Source organism: Microtus oregoni, unplaced genomic scaffold (assembly GCF_018167655.1).
Source record: "Microtus oregoni isolate MIOR12 unplaced genomic scaffold, Mior012 000051F_ref0000332, whole genome shotgun sequence".
Taxonomy (NCBI): Eukaryota; Metazoa; Chordata; class Mammalia; order Rodentia; family Cricetidae; genus Microtus; species Microtus oregoni.
The window spans coordinates 15,040,896-15,060,764 of NW_024543811.1; the positions used below are offsets into that span (position 1 = coordinate 15,040,896).

The 19,869-nt window shown below is 37.9% G+C and overlaps 1 protein-coding gene across 1 annotated transcript in view; it reads left to right on the plus strand.

Annotated features, from left to right (window-relative positions):
- LOC121437306 (probable ubiquitin carboxyl-terminal hydrolase FAF-X) overlaps positions 1-19,869 on the plus strand; it is a 153,978-nt gene that overhangs the window by 56,480 nt on the left and 77,629 nt on the right. The window contains 4 exon segments of the mRNA XM_041637168.1: positions 2,144-2,248; positions 9,502-9,708; positions 12,101-12,237; positions 14,500-14,633. Of these exon segments, the coding sequence (XP_041493102.1) occupies positions 2,144-2,248; positions 9,502-9,708; positions 12,101-12,237; positions 14,500-14,633 (583 nt within the window).

Here is a 19,869-nt window from a genome sequence, read left to right on the forward strand (position 1 = left end):
TTCTTCTTAGGGGGTCCTGTGAAAGCAAATGATGGTAAAATTCCCATAATAACATTTGGCCTAAGAAAATTGTAACTAGCCTCTGAGTGTTTCTAGGAGATCTGGCTCAAAACTGGAAGTTAAACCACAGACAATGTGCTATGTGAATTAGAGTATGGCTGTAAACAGCAGTGGGAGCGTGGATGGCGCTGCCTGAGAGGTTAGAGTGATTGGGGGGAGCTCGCTTGGATGGAGTCACGTGCCCTGTGGTGCGCCTACCTTACTGCAGCGCTGGCGGTAACAGCTGGCTAGAACTGCAGCAGGGTTGTGCTCATTCAGCCGGGGCTGTACTGCTGCCAACCAAGCTCGAATGCTGGGAAACTCAGCCGAGACAGGCGGGAGGGGTTAGCGCGCTGGGCTTCCCCTACACTGAGCTCAGAGATCTGCCTGCCTCTGCCTCCCCAGTGCTGGGATTAACGGTGTACACCACTATTTCTGTGCCTTTATGTTTATTTATGTATTTTGAATTATCCCTGCATCTTTAGGATGGAGCCTGTTTGAGCATTGTGGTTGATTTTTTTTTTGAATACTTGGGTTTCTTTTTTATTTTCTTTGACAGGTGTAGTTAACTTTATTGATGGTATTCAAGAGAGTAGGGCTTCCTAAGCTCCTCCTGCTATTCTGGGGGTCTGGGATGGAAACTGACGAAGATGCTCAGTGTCAAGGGTTGAGTTAGGATAGAGACTGCTCAGCAACCGAGGGCGCCTCTCTTTTGCTGTGTCCTTGCTGGGATGGGGTTCCTGGGCAGGCTTCTTATTCCTTGGAGGCCATGTAGGCCATGAGGTCCACCACCCTGTTGCTGTAGCCAAATTCATTGTGGTACCAGGAAATGAGCTTTACAGAGTTGTCATTGAGAGCAATGCCAGCCCCAGCATCGAAGGTGAAAGAGTGGGAGTCACTGTTAAAGTCACAGGAGACAACTTGGTTTTCAGCCTAGCCCAGGATGCCCTTTAGTGTACCCCCAGATGCCTGCTTCACCACCTTCTTGATGTCGTCATACTTGGCAGCTTTCTCCAGGTGGCATGTCAGATCCACAACGGACACATTGGGGGTAGGAACATGGAAGGCCATGCCTGTGAGCTTCCAGTTCAGCTCTGGGATGACTTTGCCCACAGCCTTGGCAGCTCCAGTGGATGCAGGGATGATGCTCTGGGCAGCACCACGGCCATCTCACCACATCTTGCTAGAGGGGCCATTCACAGTCTTCTGCATGGCTGTGATGGCATGGACTGTGATCATGAGTCCCTCCACGATGCCAAAGTTGTCATGGATGACCTTGGCCATGGCAGCTAAGGAGTTGGTGGTGCAGGAAGCATTGCTGACAATCTTGAGGGAATTGTCATACATGTCATAGTTCACACCCATCACAAACATGGGGGCATTCGCGGAAGGTGGAGATGATAACCTGTTTGGCCCCACCCATCATGTGGGCCCCAGCTTTCTCCATGGTGGTGAAGACACCAGTTGACTCCACAACATACTCGGCACCGGCCTCGCCCCATTTGATGTTGGCAGGATCTCCCTCCTGGAAGACGGTGCTGGCCTTCCTGTTGATGATAAGCTTCCCATTCTCAGCCTTAACTGTGCCTTTGAACTTGCCATGGGTGTAGTCATACTGGAACATGTAGACCATGTAGTTGAGATTGATGGCAACAACGTCCACTGTGCCAGAAGTGAAGGCAACCCTGGTAACCAGGCATCCAATATGGCCAAATTCGTTCCCTCTGACCTTTACCATTGTGTCTCTGGAACGAGGCTGGTACTGCATGAAAAGAAGCTCCCTAGAACAGGGAGGAGCAGAGAGCCTACTTGGGTTTCTAATTTTGAAAAAGTTTACTATATTTTATAGACTAAGTTTTTTTTCCTGAATATTATTGGTGTTTTAATCTTTAATTCTTTAATTAATTTAATAAGTTAAATTAATAATTTCTTTTTTATTAAGTACTTTAAGTGGAAAAACTAAGTTGCTTTAGTTTCAGTGGAAATTGTTTTATGTTAAGGGTTATTCTTACACTTTCAGGTGAGAAGGTAACTAAGGGTTATCCAAGTCATAATACAGTGGTTTATATTTACTTTTACCTTTTTTTGTTTTCTTTCTTTGAAGGCAGGAAAGCATGAAGCCATTGTGAAGAATGTACATGACCTACTAGCAAAATTAGCTTGGGATTTTTCTCCTGAACAACTTGATCATCTTTTTGATTGTTTTAAGGTAAAAGTACAAATAATAAAATATTGCTATTATTTAATTTGGTCTTCTTTGCTTTTATGTGCCTTTGGAAAAAAACATTGATCATTGGATAGTTCCTTTTTCTTCTAATTAGAACTTATAAGTGGTTTATATAATAATTTCTGTCATGCGTATGCACTTGTAACCATTTTAATTCTGCTTAGTTCTTTGACTTTAGTCTTTTCTGGAAATTTTAATGTTTATGGTAAAATATCTTACATAAATATAATGAAGGGTGGGATGATGAGGAGAAAATACCTAACTGCTCAACCATGATAAAATAATAAGAAATATTATTTTGTACATACTCTGTAATGTGTATTTGCATTTGTATTGATGGAATTGTTTAACTATTAAGTATTCTTTTTCTGTGTATTTGGTTAGAAAGTTGACTAATCAAAAGTTAGAACCCTGTTACAGTATTAGTGTACAAATATTCTAGTTACCATTGACTTTATTTTTTTTTAAATATTTATTTATTTATTATGTATACAATATTCTGTCTGTGTGTATGTCTGCAGGCCAGAAGAGGGCACCAGACCTCATTACAGATGATTGTGAGCCACCATGTGGTTGCTGGGAATTGAACTCAGGACCTTTGGAAGAGCAGGCAATGCTCTTAACCACTGAGCCATCTCTCCAGCCCCCTTACCATTGACTTTAGCTATACAAGATTTCTTGTTTAAAATCATTATTACATTTTTGGCAATAACTTTTACTAGGCCCTGAAGATAAAGTATTTGTTTGATAATTTTCATTAAAATGTGAAGAATTATATTCTATATCCCAATTGCTGTTAATGCCAGCTATACCTTGAAGAAATTCATAGTATATACTGTAGGATGCCTGTTCAGCATTTTAACAGTTGTAGTTTTGTAGGCCCCAAACTGAAATTAAATGTGTATAAATTATAGAAGGATACAGTAGAAGATACTCTCATTAAAATGACAAAAACCAATATATTAGAACCATTTTATATATAGGTGGAGCTATCTGAGGGAAAGAAATGAAGTGATATTCTAAAAAGTAAAGTTGTTTGATATTGTGAATACTACTGGCATGTTTATGTATATTTTTTACTAATTTTTATTGAGCTCTACATTTTTCTCTCCTCCCCTCCTTGCCTCTCCATTCCCTATCAACCCTCTCTTAAGGTACCCATGTTCCTAATTAACTCAGCAGACCCTCTCTTTTTCTGCAATCTATGTATGTCTCTCTTAGGGTCCTCGTTGTTGTCTGGGTTCACTGGATTTATGATTTGTAGGCTGGTTTTCTTCACTTTATATTTTAAAACCACATATGAGTGAGTCCATGTGATAATTGTCTTTCTGCATCTGGATTGCCTCACTTAAAATGATGTTTTCTAGCTCCATCAATTTGCCTGCAAATTTCAAGATGTCATAATTTTTTTTTCTGCTGTGTAGTGCTCCATTGTGTAAATGTACCACATATCCATTCGTCAGTCGAGGTGCATTTAGGTTGTTTCCAGATTCTGTTTATGACAAATAATGCTGCTATGAACATAGTTGAGTACATGTCTTTGTGGAATGATTGAGCATCCCTTGTGATATATACCCAAAAGTGGTACTACTGGGTCTTGAGGGAGGCTGTTTCTTAATTTTCTGAGAAATTGCCACACTAATATTGAAAGGGGCGGTACCAGCTTGCATTCATACTAGCAATGTAGAAGTGTTCCCTTTACCGCACAGCCTCTCCAGTATAAGTTGTCATCAGTGCTTTTGTTCTTGGCCATTCTTACAGGTATAAGATTGAATCCCAGAGTTGTTTTGATTTGCATTTCTCTGATGACTAAGAATGTTGAACATTTCCTTAAGTGTCTTTCAGCCATTTTAGATTCCTCTGTTGAGAGTTCCCTGTTTAGGTCTCTACTCCATTTTTTTTTATTGGATGATTTGTTCTTTTGATGACGAATTTCTTGAGTTCTAGTATATTTTGGAGATCAGACCCCTGTCTGATTTAGGGATAGTGAAGATCTTTTCCTGTCTGTAGGCTGTCATTTTATCTTGTTAACTGTGTCCTTTGCTTTACAGAAGCTTTTCAGTTTCAGGAGGTCCCATTTATTAATTGTTTCTCTCAGTGTCTGTACTGCTGGGGTTGTATTTAGGAAGTGGTTCCCTGTGCCAATGCGTTCAAGTGTACTTGCCACTTTCTCTTCTATAAAGTTCAGTGTGGCTGGCTTTATGCTGAGGTCTTTGATCCATTTGGACTTGAGTTTTGTGCATGATGATAGATATAGATCTATTTTCATTCTTCTACATGTAAATATTCAGTCATGCCAGTCCATTTGTTAAATATGTTTTCTATTTTCCATTTGATATTTTTTGCTTCTTTGTCTAAATTGGGTGTTATATTTCAAAGGATTAATATCCGGGTCTTCAGTTTGGTTCCATTGGTCCTCCTGTCTGTTTTTATGCCAAAACCAGGCTGTTTTCAGGGTTGTAACTCTGTAGTAGAGCTTGAAGTCAGGGATTGTGATGCCTTTGGAAGTTCTTATATTGTACAGGATTGTTTTGGCTATCCTAGGTTTTTTGCTTTTTCATTTTAAGTTGAGTACATTGCTTTCAGGGTCTGTGAAGAATTTTGCTGAGATTTTGATGGACATTGCATTGGATCTGTATATTGCTTTTGGTAAAATCGCAATTTTTACTATGTTAATTCTGCCTACCCAAGAGGGTGGGATACCTTCCACTTTCTGGTGTATTCTTCAATTTCTTTCTTCAAAGCTTTAAAGTTCTTCTTCTTCTGTTTTTTTTTTTTTTTTTTTTTTTGGTTTTTCGAGACAGGGTTTCTCTGTGGCTTTGAAGCCTGTCCCGGAACTAGCTCTGTAGACCAGGTTGGTCTCGAACTCACAGAGATCCGCCTGCCTCTGCCTCCCGAGTGCTGGGATTAAAGGCATGTGCCGCCACCGCCCGGCCTTAAAGTTCTTGTCATACAAGACTTTCACTTGTTTGGTTAGCGTTATTTCAAGGTATTTTAATGCTGTTTGTGACTATTTGTGAAGAGTATTGATTCTTTTATTTCTTCCCCAGCCTTTTTATCATCTGTGTACAGGAGGGCTACTGATTGTTTTTGAGTTAGTCTTGTATCCTGCTACATTGCTGTAAGTTTTTATGTGTTGTAGAAGATCGTTGGTAGAATTTTTGGGGTCACTTATGTAAACTATTATATCATCAGCAAACAGTGAGAGTTTGACTTCTTCTTTTGCAATTTGTATCCTTTGATCTCCTTTGGTTGTCTTTGTCTTATTGCTGTAGCTAAGACCTCTAGAACTATATTGAATTGATATGGAGAGAGTGTACAACCTTGTCTTGTTCCTGATTTCAGTAGGATCTCTGGGAGTTTATTTACAGTTAGTTTGATGTTGGCTGTTGGCATGCTGTATGTATTTAGGTTTGTTCCTTGTATCCCTGCTCTTTCCAAGACTTTTATCATGAAGGAATGTTGTTGAAAACTTTTTTCAACATCTAATGAGATGTGGTTTTATATTTTAGTTTGTTTATTTGGTGGATTACGTTGACAGACTTTCATACAGGGAACCATCCATCCCTGCATCCCTGGAATGAAGCCAACTTTATCATGGTGGATGATGGTTCTGTTTTGTTCTTGGATTTGATTTGCCAGTATTTTATTTAGTAGTTTTGCATCAGTGTTCATGAATGAGATTGGTTTGTAATTCTTTTTTTTTTAGTGTGGTTTTTCTTTATGTGGATTGGGTAATTGTAGCCTCATAAAAAGAATTCAGCAATATTTCTTTTGTTTTTTTGTATTGAACAATTTGAGGAGTGTTGGTATTAGTTCTTTAAATCTTGTATAATTCTGAGCTGAAACCATCTGCTCCTGGCTTTTTTTGTTTAGGAGACTTTTGATGACTGCTTCTATTTCTTCAGCAGTTGTAGGTCTGTGTAATTTGTTTATCTGGTCTTGATTTAATTTTGGTAAGTGATATTTATCCAGAAACTTGTCCATTTCCTTTAAGTTTTTCAATTTTGTGGAGTACAGGTTTTTGAAATTTGACCTGGATTTCCTCCATGTATGTTGTTATGTCCCCCTTTTCGTTTCTGATTTTGTTAATTTGGATATTCTCTCTCTGCCTTTTGGTTAGTTTGGATGAAGGTTTGTCTATTTTGTTGATTTTTCTCAAAGAACCAACTCTTTGTCTCATTGATTCTTTGTATTGTTTCTTTGTTTCTACTTGTTGATGTCAGCTATCATTTTGATTATTTCCTGCTAATTCTCCTGGGTGAGTTTTCTCCTGTTTGTTCTAAAGTTTTCAAATGTTCTGTTAATTCACTAGTGTGGGATTTTCCAGCTTCTTTATGTAGGAATTTAATAGCTTTCTTTTTAACACTGCTTTCACTGTTTCCCATAAATTTGGGTATGTTGTTTGGTCATTTTCATTGAATTTTAAGAAGTCTTTAATTTCTCCCTTTATTTCTTCTTTTACCCATCAATAATTCAGGTGAGCATTGTTAAATTTCTATGTGTTTGTGGGCTTTCTGGAATTAGTATTGCTTTTGAATTCTAGTTTTAAGCCATAGTGGTCTGATAAGATACTTGGCGTTATTCCAGTTTTTCTGTATTTGTTGAGGTTTCTTTTGTTACCACGTATGTGGTCAGTTTTCAGAAGGGTTCCATGAGGTACTGAAAAGAATGTATATATTCTTTCATATTTGGATGGACTATGCTTTAGGTGTTTGTTAAGTCCATTTGAGTCTTAAAATCTGTTAGTTCCCTTATTTGTTCATTTTTTGTTTGACTGACCTGTCCAGTGGTGAGAGGGGAGTGTGTTAAAGTCTCCCACTATTAGCGTGTGGGGCTTAATGTATGATTTGAGCTTTAGAAGTGCTTCTTTTACATGAGGGTGCTTTTGTATTTGGGCCCTAGGTTTCCAATATTGAGAGTTTCTTTTGATGGATTTTTCCTGTGACTAATATGAAATGAACTTCTTTGTCTCTTTTGATTGATTTTAGTTTGAAGTCTATTTTATCAGGTATTAGAATAGCTACACCAGGTTGTTTCTTAGGTTCATTTGACTAGATATTTTACCCTTTACTGTGAGGCTATGTCTGTTTTCATTGTTGGTGATGTTAATTTGTGTGTTTTTCCCTTCTTTGGGATTTGCTGCTTTAAAATCATCAATTGTTGTAGTATGAGGGCTGCTTGTCAGGATTTCTGTCCTGCCTGGCTCCCACAGTCTTTAGGTCCTAAAGAAAATCACACTGAGGTCTCCATAAGTTTATTAACTGATTGGCCCATTTGCTCAGGCTTCGTATTAGCTCTTATATATTAACCCATAATTCTTATCTATGTTAACCACATGGCTCTGTACCTTTCTTAGTCATGCAGATCACATCCTGTTTCTTCTGTGGTCTGGGCAGGACTCGGGAAAGAGCTTCCTTCTTCCCAGAATACTCCTGTTTTCATCGCCCGCCTCTGCTTTCTTTCTGGTTGACCCGCCTATACTTCCTGCCTGGCCAATCAGCGTTTATTTAAAACATGATTGACAGAATACAGACAATTCTCCCGCACCACTTTCCCCTTTTATTTTTTTAAACAAAGGAAAACATCCTTAGTCCATTTTTTGGGAATGTGGGCACAGTATTCCATGCTACTTCCAGCTGGTTGGGAGCGCTGATAATCTTATGGGGAGCTACAGAAAATGTAGAATTATGATCAAGTCCTGACTGGAGTATCCTGTGAGTCTTGATCATCTCAGGTGGCAGTCTTGAATCTGTTCTGGATGTAGAACTCAGACATCTGGGCTGTCTGTTCCTATCAGAGATTTCTCAGCTGGTCTTCCTTGATCAAACCAGATTTTTCTTAACTCAGAATGAATCCACAGCCTCTCATGTCCTGAGGAAAAAGCAAAATCTCTTCTCCAAAGTAACATACCTCTTGACTTCAATTTTGAAATCAAGGTATTTTCAAAGTACCTAACTTGGATTAATTTAGCAGCATTTATAAGCAAATATCTTTTAGCAGCTATTGCTCCTTCCTCAGCATTCAAACAATTCAGAGAGAGCATAATAACATACATTGTCCAGATTCTCTATGTGTTTTCCATCTTTATGCAGTTTTATTTTAAACTGTATTTTTTATTTTTAATTTTTGGCTTTTTGAGACAGGGTTTCTGTGTATCTTATCCTGGAACTCACTCTGTAGACCAGGCTATCCTTGAACTCACAGAGATCCACCTACCTCTGCCTCCCAAGTGCTGGGATTAAAGCTGTGTGCTACTACACCCTGAACTCACAGAGATCTGTCTACCTCAGCCTCCCAAGCTTTGGGATTAAAGACGTGTGCCACTGTACCTTGAACTCACAGAGGTCCATCGACCTCTGCCTCCCAAGTGTTGGGATTAAAGGTGTGTACCACCACACCCAACTATTCTCTTCTTTTTTTTTTAAGGACTTTAACTGCTTTCTTTTCCCTCCCAAACCAGCATATATTTTAACACAGAGTAAACCATTAAGAGGTTTTTTTTTAATCTCTCTTTACTGTATATCTCTCTTTTTCTGACTACACGAGTCTTTAATTTACCAAGCAATATGAGTAGGATTAAACCGTGGCTTTGATGTCTGGATTCAGCTCATTCCTTGGCTTTCTGCGATGCCAGCATCATAGCAGAGGTACTGGCTGTAGCCATGTTTATTGCCACAACTCTGTGGTGTTTCAAGGTCCCTGCCAGCAAGCAAGCTGCAACAGTGTGCTCACAAACCACACTCAAATGCCCCATAATCAGACCGCTTGACTGAAAGAGTCAGAGTTTGCCCTGGCAGGATGGCCCAGAAAACCGGCATTTTAAAACTGCACAGCTTTTTTCCTGCTAAGTCTGAAAACCGAAAAGCGTGCAGTCAGCTTTTTATCAACACTATTTAAGTGTTTCGTGGCAGGACCTCTTAAAAGAGCTGCAGTTTTACAGCTAAAGCTGAGTCAGGAAGCTTCTCTTAGATGAGAGCGCTTGCTTGCCTCTAGCAAGCAGAGCAGACCCGAGAAATTGTGGCTACCAAGAAAACATGCTTTACTTTATTCTTTCCCAAGCTTTCTCAGGCTTTCTATGGATGCAGTTATCCATGTGGGTGCCATTCTTAGTAGGATCCAAGATTCAGTGGTTTTTCCTCATAGTACAGTCAGTGTTACAGTTCTAGTTACCCCATTGGTCACTCTGTGCTCTGCTCCAGTAGATTTTGCTGTGTCACTCCTATTTTTTCTAGGCAAGTTGGACAAATGCAAGTAAGAAACAACGTCAAAAGCTTCTTCAACTGATTCGTCGCCTTGCAGAAGATGACAAGGATGGTGTAATGGCACACAAAGTATTGACTCTTCTGTGGAATCTAGCCCACAGTGATGATGTACCTGTAGATATCATGGATCTCGCTCTCAGTGCCCACATAAAAATACTCGATTATAGTTGTTCCCAGGTTAGAAAGTGCTTCATTACTTTGTTTGTTAACTCTTTTTATTTTGTTAAATATGATGTCTTAGTTGGAGGACAGTTGCATTTTATTCCATAATTTTTGTTTTCAAAGACATTTTTAATTATTAGTTGAATTTTGTTATAGAATCCTCTTTAGCATCTTCAGTTAAAGATTTAGTAGGTATGATGTATTCTGTTTTGAAACAAAAGTTTAAAAGGTGTAGGTACAGGTTTCTTTATGTTTTACTCATTTGAATAAATCAGGTCATGAAAAATCAAAGTTAGGTGTTCCGAGGCCTGAAATATAGGTCATCAGGAATAGGTGGTTGCAATGCAGACCTGATGACTTTGTTTTAATCTTTGGATCCTGTAGTAATAAGGGCGGCGGGGATGCATCCCCAGCACCCCGGCTGCCTGGCTAGCTTATGCCCGAAATAACAACACACAAACTGTATTCATTTAATCACTGCTTGGCCCATTTCTATCTAGCCTCTTCTAGGCTAATTCTCACATATTAATTTAGCCCATTTCTAATTATCTGTGTAGCGCCCCTAGGTGCGCTTACCGGGAAGATTCTAGCCTATATCCATCCTGGGTCGGAGCTTCATCGCGTGCGTCTGCCTGGGAGCTGGGAGCATGGCGTCTCTCTGAGGCATCTGCTCCCGAGAGGAGAGCTGTGGAGTCTGAGCTCACTTCCTCTTCCTCCCAGCTTTCTGTTCTGTTTACTCCTCCCACCTATCTTCTAACCAATGAGGGCCAAGCAGTTTCTTTTTATTTAACCAATGACCTTCCTCCATCAGGATCCTACCTTAAAATAGGAGACAACAGACTTTATGAATTTTTCCTCTTGCCTCTACACTTTGAACTACTGCTTAATGCGTGCACATATAATTTTTCAAACTTAAATTGGTCATAGTTATGAAAATGTATTGCCGATGTTTTGAAAGTACTTACAGAACTATCTTTATCAAAATACTCTTAAAATCTCTTATGTGTTAATTGTTATCCTTATATGTGTAAATAAGAGAATATTCTTAGGCTTGAATACTTTTTAAAAAGACAGTCATAGTCTAGACTACATACTTATTCACATAGCTGAAGGTTTGTTTCGATTCTGAAGAAGATACAAATAAAAATTTATCTTAGCTGTTTCCTTCTACAGTTAGATAAAAATACAGTAGTTTTGGATTTTCAGAGGCATGAGGAGGAAATCAATCTGAATCAAGTTACTTAATCAGATCATGGTATATTATGTATTTGATAATGACATTTTACTAAGCATTTAAAATTGTTAATAAGGTTCTTGCAAACAAATAATATTTTATCAAATAGAAAAGCATTGTAAGTAATCAAAATAATTATTATAAATGCTCATCTAGCACTTGCTTATTCATATTACTGCTTTGGATACTATCTTGAATTTGGCCAGATTATTGGTTATTATAGTCATTACGATAGTAAAATTTTCTTTTTCAAATTCAGCCTTTATCTCTTGTTATTTTGAAAATGCAGTGTTTATTCCTAGGCTTCCCATTGAAGACTTGAAAAGTAGTGACAAATTTAGCAATCATAGTATTTTCTTTAAATATTCTTTATGGAGTTGAAATAACTCAGTCTCTGAAGTTCTTGTTATGCAAAAACTAGGGCCCAAATGTGAGCTAAGTACAAAAGAGGTAGCAATTAGATAATCCCTGAGGCTTGTTGGTCAGACAATCTTGAAGAATGAACTCTGCAGTCAGTGAGACACCTTAAGTCAAAAATTCAAATGAAGAATGATTAAGGCAAATAACAAATGCTGACCTGTTACACACACACACACACACACACACACACACACAACTTTTCCTTACATATTTAGTATTTCCTATTATTGTTCTCCAAATCTGCACAGAATCACCACTAATAAACTAAACCTAAAATTATGATTGCCAGCAAAGTCCTGTACAATATTAAGAAAAGTAACTGTGGCAGAATATTTAAAGTGAGCTCACTACAGTTTTTAATTTTCTCAAGATTAACACTTTTGCTTATTTTGCTGATTTTTTTGTTGAATTTTTATAATGATGTAGAATGAGCAAAACACTAAATAATACACAAAGCCCAAATTTAGATACTTTAAAAACCATGTTTCTTGTGCATAGATGGGAGAAATACTTAAAATATATTAGAAACATGTAACATTGAGTGTATTGTAATATTTTATATTACAGAGCATTTGGTTTGATTAAATTCAGTTAAATTACAATTATATGAAGTTTAAATTCTTTTTCTATTTTGAAAGTTTCAGCAACCTTAAAGAGAGACATGTTGAATTTTATTAATCTATATTAAATGCTGAATTCTATATAGTTATCATGAGTTATGCCAGAACTTAAGTAATTTTTTTTATATGTAAGGATCGAGATTTGCAAAAAATCCAGTGGATAGATCACTTTATAGAAGAACTTCGAACAAATAACAAATGGGTTATCCCTGCACTGAAACAAATAAAAGAGATTTGTAGTTTGTTTAATGAAGCACCTCCAAATTTAAGGTAAGGTTTTTATACAGTTTCCTTGCTATTTATGATTGTGTTGAAATTAGTCTATGAGTATTAGCAAACTGTAAATAAAGGAAAGTGACAAAGTTAGAGAAAGAGATCTTTCTATTTGAGTTTAGTTTTTGTATTGTAAGACAGGGTCTCTCTATACATTCCTAGCTGTCCTGAAACTCATTCTGTAGAGTACACTGCAGTGATGGGATTAAAGTCAAGTACTGCTACACATGGCCATTTTTTGTTGTTGTTTGTATGTTCTTTTGTTTGGAATATGCTAAATATTAGTTGTTTTCTATTCCTTTTTTATTGAATTAGATGTGTTGAAGAAGATACTATTGATTGTTGCTCTAATTCTAATTGGTCTTCATAATAAAAGCCCAGAGTCAGATATTAGTGGGTAAAAGTTGAAAGATAGGAGAAGCGGAGGAGCCAGACACTAGTTTTACATCTACAAAATCTTCAGACCAAATAGGGTATCCTGTCTCTATAAGTCCTCAGACTGAATATTTTGCTTCTATTTCCTCCTGCTTTATATTGCTTTGTTCGCCCAGCCATATCATTTCCTGTCTCCACCTCCCTAGTATTAAAGATGTGAGCCATCACTGCTTGGCTCTATTTCTCTTTTAGATTGATTATCTCTTGTAACCCAGGGTATCCTTGAACTCACAGAGATTCATCTGCCTCTTTCTCCCTAGTGCTGGGTTTAAAGGTGTATGCCACCATTGCATGGTCTCTGTGGCTAACTAGTGTGACTAGCTCCACATTCTGATCTTCAGACAAATTTTGTCAGAACACAAACAGAATACCACATTTTTCCTTTCTGTCTAAAATAAAAAGGGTTATAGCTAATATAAGAAAAACTACATACAACAACTACAATAACTATATATAATATAGATGGGCAATAAATATATCAACAATGTCTAGTTCATTTGCATTTGACAAATTCAGAGAAAATACTCTATTATCTAACCTATCTTAGTGAATCCAATATCTTGTTCCTAATTCACTTCCCCCCCCCTTTTTTTTATTTTTGAGACAGGGTCTTTCTGTAGCTTTGGGGCCAGTCCTGGAACTAGCTCTTGTAGACTAGGTTGGCCTCCAACTCACAGAGCTCTTCCTGTCTCTGCCTCCCAGCCCAAGAGCTGGATTAAAGGCCTGTGCCCACCACTGCCTGGTTCCTTCATTTTTTTTCCTTCACTTTTTAGTAATACATTTGTAATGAATTTTCTGAAAAATTTCCCTTCGTGAAAAATGTGTGTTGTCACCAAAACATTTGCAGTGCAATAATGATTTCTAGAGATTCTGAGAGGTGTACTAGCTAAATAAAATATGTTTTAGAAAGGAACTTCCATCTGTTTTAAATAGTTTCCTATGTTTATGATAATCGGCAAAATCCTTTCTATCTCGGTCTGGTATGATTATGACGTAACATAGAAGTCTTATATAAGTAGGAATGTAAGGTATCTTTTATGTGCTTTGACTTTTTTTTCAGAGGAATTTTAACTTATTTTTCTAGTACTAGAAAATCATATATAATCACAGAATTTCATGGAGATAAGCAATGGAGAAATTAAATAATATTGATTAACAATCTATTTTGATTACATAAGATCCAACCTTTTTTCATTTATAAAATACATTCATACTGTTTTCAGGTAAATGTATTAGTACTATCCTAAAGTTAGTAATTTTATTAGTATTAGAAGAGCAATGTAGGCTAGAAAACATAGCTCAGTTCTTGGTGAGCATACATGAAAGTCTGGGATTTGACCTTAATACTGAATTAAGAAAAAAATAACAAAGGCCCACAGCACTGGGGAGGTGGAAACAAAAGCATTGGAAGTTCATGGCCAGGAAGGATTGTGTCTCCATAATATTGAGAAACTGAGTGTTTTCATTAGAATAGCAACAACAACAAAATGAAATAGAAGCTAGGTAACTTTACTTCCGGTAATATCCAGAAACAGAACATGTTGCAAATGCAGTATTTTATAATATACCTTTGTTGTATAATGTTTGAGTCATGTAAACACTTGTACTCTAGTAGTAAATTGGAAAAAAAGACTGATACCTTTTACGTAAAATGGAAATAAATGGTACGTGGCATTATAGATCGTTGTTACTGTTACATTTATTATTAAGAGAAGACTACTGGCCATATTTTGCCTTAATTTTTTTAGCATTTTACATGTAGTGGCTAAATTTAATTTTCTACTAACAGTGGTATTAATGTTAATGCCCAATTTTTAATTTCAGTCGAACTCATCAAAGTCCTCATGTATTTTATCGTCGTGATTTAATCAGGCAACTTCAACATAATCATACTTTAGTTACTTTGGTAACAGAAAATCTTGCAACTTACATGAACACCATAAGATTATATGCTAGAGGTATGTATGCTAACCTAAAGTTAACTTTTAGGAATCTGTTTTAGAAATAAATTTCCTGACTTTATTTTGATTTAGTAGAATGTTAATGTTTTCAGAAATGAGATTTATTTTTATTGGTGAAAAATATCTGTTAGTGTCATGAATTGTAAAATTCTGTTAAACTGTAGGATTCCAGTACCATCATCCAGATAAAGGGCATTAATTATTTAAATTTTTGTAATAAAGTACATTAGCACTGCATATAATAAATATACTAATAAGATTCTTATTTATGTTTATGGCAGTGGATGTTTTGTACTCTTGTGTGTCTTATCCTCCCCATGTATGTATCTGGTGTTCTTAGGGCAAGGAGAGAGTGTCAGACCCACAATAACTAAAGTTATATATGGTTGTCAGCCACCATGTAGGTTCTGGAAATATAGCTAATATTCTTTGCAAAAGAAGCATGTGTTTCCAGCTGTTGAATAACCCCTAGTATCTCCATACGTTTTAATAATGTTGAGTTATGTCTAATAATAATAACTGATAAATCATAATAACTGTAAATAGCATAATAGTATATTGATTATATGATGACAAGAAAGAACTCAGTACGGATGTAGGTTTTTCATTTGAGTGAGTTTTCAATCTAAAGTTGTAGAACACTGTAAAATGGAGGACTACTATTTTCTTTATATTTTATGTCACCATAAATTGTGTACAATTTGAATTCTAGACTAATTTTCAGTGTCTTTTAACTATAACCAGTTTTGTTTTTGTTGTTTATATTTTTAAGTCATTAGCCCTCTGTCAGATGTGGTATTGTTAAAGTTCTTTCCCATTTTATACTTTGACATTTTATCTGAATGATGCTATCCCTTGCCTTACAGAGGCTTTTTAAAGTTTGTTCTTATTTGTCTGGATTTCCTCAGTGTTTGTTGTGTTGTCCCATTTTTATCTCTAATTTTATTTATGTGGATCTTCTCTTTCTTTTTTTTCTTTTTTTTCTTTTTTTTTTTTATCTTATATCCAAAAAAAAAATTTCCGCATCCTCCCAACCTCCCATTTCCCTCCCCCTCCTCCGGCCCCTCTCCCCCGCCCCCACTCCTCTCCCCCTCCTTCTCCCGTAAAAAGAGCAGTCAGGGTTCCCTGCCCTGTGGAAAGTCCAAGGTCCTCCCCTCTAAATCCATTCCTAGGAAGGTGAACATCCAAACTGGCTAGGCTCCCACAAAGCCTCAAAACCCAGTGCCATTGTCCTTGGCTTCTCATCAGCCCTCATTGTTCGCCATGTTCAGAGAGTCCAGTTTTATCCCATGCTTTTTCAGTCACAGTCCAGCTGGCCTTGGTGAGCTCCCAATAGATCAGCCCCACTGTCTCAGTGGGTGGGTGCCCCCCTCGTGGTCATGACTTCCTTGCTCATGTTCTCCCGCCTCTGCTCCTCATTGGGACCTTGGGAGCTCAGTCCAGTGCGCTCTAGTGTGAGTCTCTCTCTCTATCTCCATTCATCACCAGATGAAGGTTCTAGGTGATATGCAAGATATTCTTCAGTATTGCTCTAGGATAGGGTCATTTCAGGTTCCCTATCCTCAGCTGCCCAAGGAACTAACTGGGGACATCACCCTGAGCACCTGGGACCCACTCTAGGTTCAAGTCTCTTGCCAACCCTAAGGTGGCTCCCTTAACTAAGATATATGCTTCCCTGCTCCCCTATCCAACCTTCCTTAATCCCAATCATCCTATTTCCCCAAGTTCTCCCCATCCTACCCTTCTCACTTTTCTCTCCCCATCTCCTCTTACCTCCCCCACCCACCCTTAAGATCCCGATTTTTGCCTGGCAATCTTGTCTACTTCCCCTACCCAAGAGGATAGCTATATGTTTTCCTTTGGGTTCACCTTCTTATTTAGCTTCTTAGGATATCCAATTATAGACTCACTGACCTTTATTTAAGGCTAGAAACCAATTATGAGTGAGTACATCCCATGTTTATCTTTTTGGGTCTGGGTTACCTCACTCAGGATAGTATTTTCTATTTCCATCCATTTGCATGCAAAATTTGAGAAGTCATTGTTTTTTACCACTGAGTAATACTCTAGTGTGTAGATATTCCACACTTTCTTCATCCATTCTTCCATTGAAGGGCATGTAGGTTGTTTCCAGGTTCTGGCTATTACAAAAATTGCTGCTATGAACATAGTTGAACAAATGCCCTTGTGAGATGATCGGGCATCTCTTGGGTATATTCCCAAGAGTGGTATTGCTGGGTCCAGGGGCAAGTTGATCCTGAATTTCCTGAGAAACCAAAACACTGCCTTCCAAAGTGGTTGCACAAATTTGCATTCCCACCAGCAATGGATGAGGGAACCCTTTCCTCCACAACCTCTCCAGCACAGGCTATCATTGGTGTTTTTTATTTTAGCCATTCTGACAGGTGTAAGATGATATCTCAAGGTTGTTTTGATTTGCATTTCCCTGATTGCTAAGGAGGTTGAGCATGACCTTAAGTGTCTTTTGGCCATTTGAACTTCTTCTGTTGAAGAAGTTGAACTTCTGCAAAGAAGTCAGGACCACGAGGGGTGCATCCACCCACGGAGACAGTGGGGCTGATCTAATGGGAGCTCACCAAGGACAGCTGGACTGTAACTGAAAAAGCAGGGGATAAAACCGGACACTCTGAATATGGCAGAGAATGAGGGCTGCTGAGAAGCCAAGGACAATGGCACTTGGTTTTGATCCTACTTCAAGTTCTGGCTTTGTGGGAGCCTAGCCAGTTTGGATGTTCACCTTCCTAGACCAGGATTGGCGAGGGGGTGGGGGGGGAAGGACTTTGGACTTTCCGCAGGGCAAGGAACCTTGACTGCTCTTCAGACTTGATAAGGAGGGGGAGAGGTGTAGGGGGACGGGGAGAGGAGTGGGGGGGAGGAGTGGGAGTCTGGGAGGAGGCGGAAATTGTTTTTTCCTCAATAAAACAAAAAGAAAGTTAAAAAAAGTTTTTTAAAAAAAAAGAAGGTTGAGCATGACCTTAAGTGTCTTTTGGACATTTGAACTTCTTCTGTTGAGAATTCTTTGTTCAGTTCAGTGCCCCATTTTTTATTTGTGTTAATTAGCATTTTAAAGTCTAGTTTCTCGAGTTCTTTATATATTTTGGAGATCAGACCGTTGTTGTGGCATTAGTGAAGATCTTCTCCCAGTCAGTAGGTTGCCTTTTTGTCTTAGTGACAGTGTCCTTTGATTTAAGAAGCTTCTCAGTTTTGGGAGGTCCAATTTAATCAGTGTTTCCCTTACTGTCTGTGCTTCTGGGGTTATGCATAGGAAGCGATCTCCTGTGCCCATCTGCTGTAGGGTACTTCCCACTTTCTCTTCTATCAGGTTCACTGTGTTCTGACTGATATTGAGGTCTTTAATCCATTTGGACTTGAGTTTTGTGTATGGTGATAGATATGGGTCTATTTGCATTCTTCTACAGGTTGACATCCAGTTATGCCAGCACGTGGTTTTATTGAAGATGCTTTCTTTCTTCCATTGCATACTTTTTGCTCCTTAATTGAAAATGAGGTGTTCATAGGTTTGTGGGTTAAAAACCGGATCTTCTATGTGATTCCATTGGTCGACTTCTCTATTTTATGCCAGTACCACGCTGTTTCCATTACTGTAGCTCTGTAATAGAGTTTGAAGTCAGGGATGGTAATGCCTCCAGAAGTTCCTTTATTGTATAAGATTGTTTTGGCTATCCTGGGTTTTTTGTTTTTCCATATAAAGTTGATTATTGTCCACTCCAGATCTGTGAAGAATTATGATGGGATCTTGATGGGGATTGCATTGAATCTATAAATTCCCTTTGGTAAAATTGCCATTTTTACTATGTTGATCCTCCCAATCCAAGAGCAAGGGAGATTCTTCCATTTTCTGGTATCCTCTTCAATTTCTTTCTTTAATGCTTTAAAGTTCTTGTCAAATAGACCTTTCACTTAGTTGGTTAGAGTTATCCCAAGATTTTTTTTTTTGCTTTTTGTGACTATCTTGTAAGGTGATGCTTCTCTGATTTCCCTCTCTGCTTCCATATCCTTTGTGTATAATAGGTTCACTGATTTTTTGGTGTTGATCTTGTATCCTGCCTCATTACTAAAGGTGTTTATCAGCTGTATAAGTTCTTTGGTGGAGTTTTTGGGGTCGCTTATGTACACTATCATGTCATCTGCAAATAACGAAAGTTTAACTTCTTCCTTTCCAATTCGAATCCCTTTAATCCCCTTATGTTGTCTTATTGCTATTGCTAAAACTTAACGCACTATATTGAAGAGGTATGGAGAGTGTGGACAGCCTTTTCATGTTCCTGAATTTAGTGGGATGGCTTTGTGTTTCTCTCCGTTTAATTTGATGTTTGCTGTGGCTTGCTGTAATTAGCTTTTATTGTATTTAGGTATGACCCTTGTATCCCTAATCTCTCCAAGACTTTTATCGTAAAGGGATGTTGAATTTTGTCAAATGCTTTTTCAGCATCTAATGAAAAGATCATATGGTTTTTTTTCTTTCAGTTTATTTATATGATGGATTACATTGATAGATTTTCATATGTTGAACCAGCCCTGCATCTCAGGAATGAAGCCTACTTGATCATAATGGATAATTTTTCTAATGTGTTCTTGGATTCGGTTTGCCAGTATTTTGTTGAGGATATTTGTGTCGATGTTCATGAGTGAGATTGGCCTGTAATTCTGTTTCTTGGTTGAGTCTCGTGTGGTTTTGGTATCAGAGTAACTGTAGCTTCATAAAAGGAATTTGGCAATAACTCTTCTGTTTCTATATTTTGAAATATATTAAGCAGTATAGGTATTAGCTCTTCTTGGAAGTTCTAGTAGAATTCCGCATTGAAACCATCTGGTCCTGGGCTTCTTTTGTTAGGGAGGTTTTTGATAACAGCTTCTAATTCTTCGAGACTAACAGGTCTATTTAGATTGTTCACCTGGTCTACCGCCATACCACCCTGAAAGCGTGGATCTCGTCTATATTGTTCACTTGGTGCTGTTTTAATTTTGGTATATGGTATTTATCTAAAAACGTGTCCATTTCTTTTACATTTTCCAGTTTTGTGGCATACAGGCTTTTGTAGTAAGATCGAATGATTCTCTGAATTTCCTCTGTGTCTGTGGTTCTGTCCCCCTTTTCATTTCTGATCTTATTAATTTGCATATTCTCTCTCTGCCGTTTGATTAGTTTGGATAGGGGTTTATCAATCTTGTGGATTTCCTCCAGGAACCA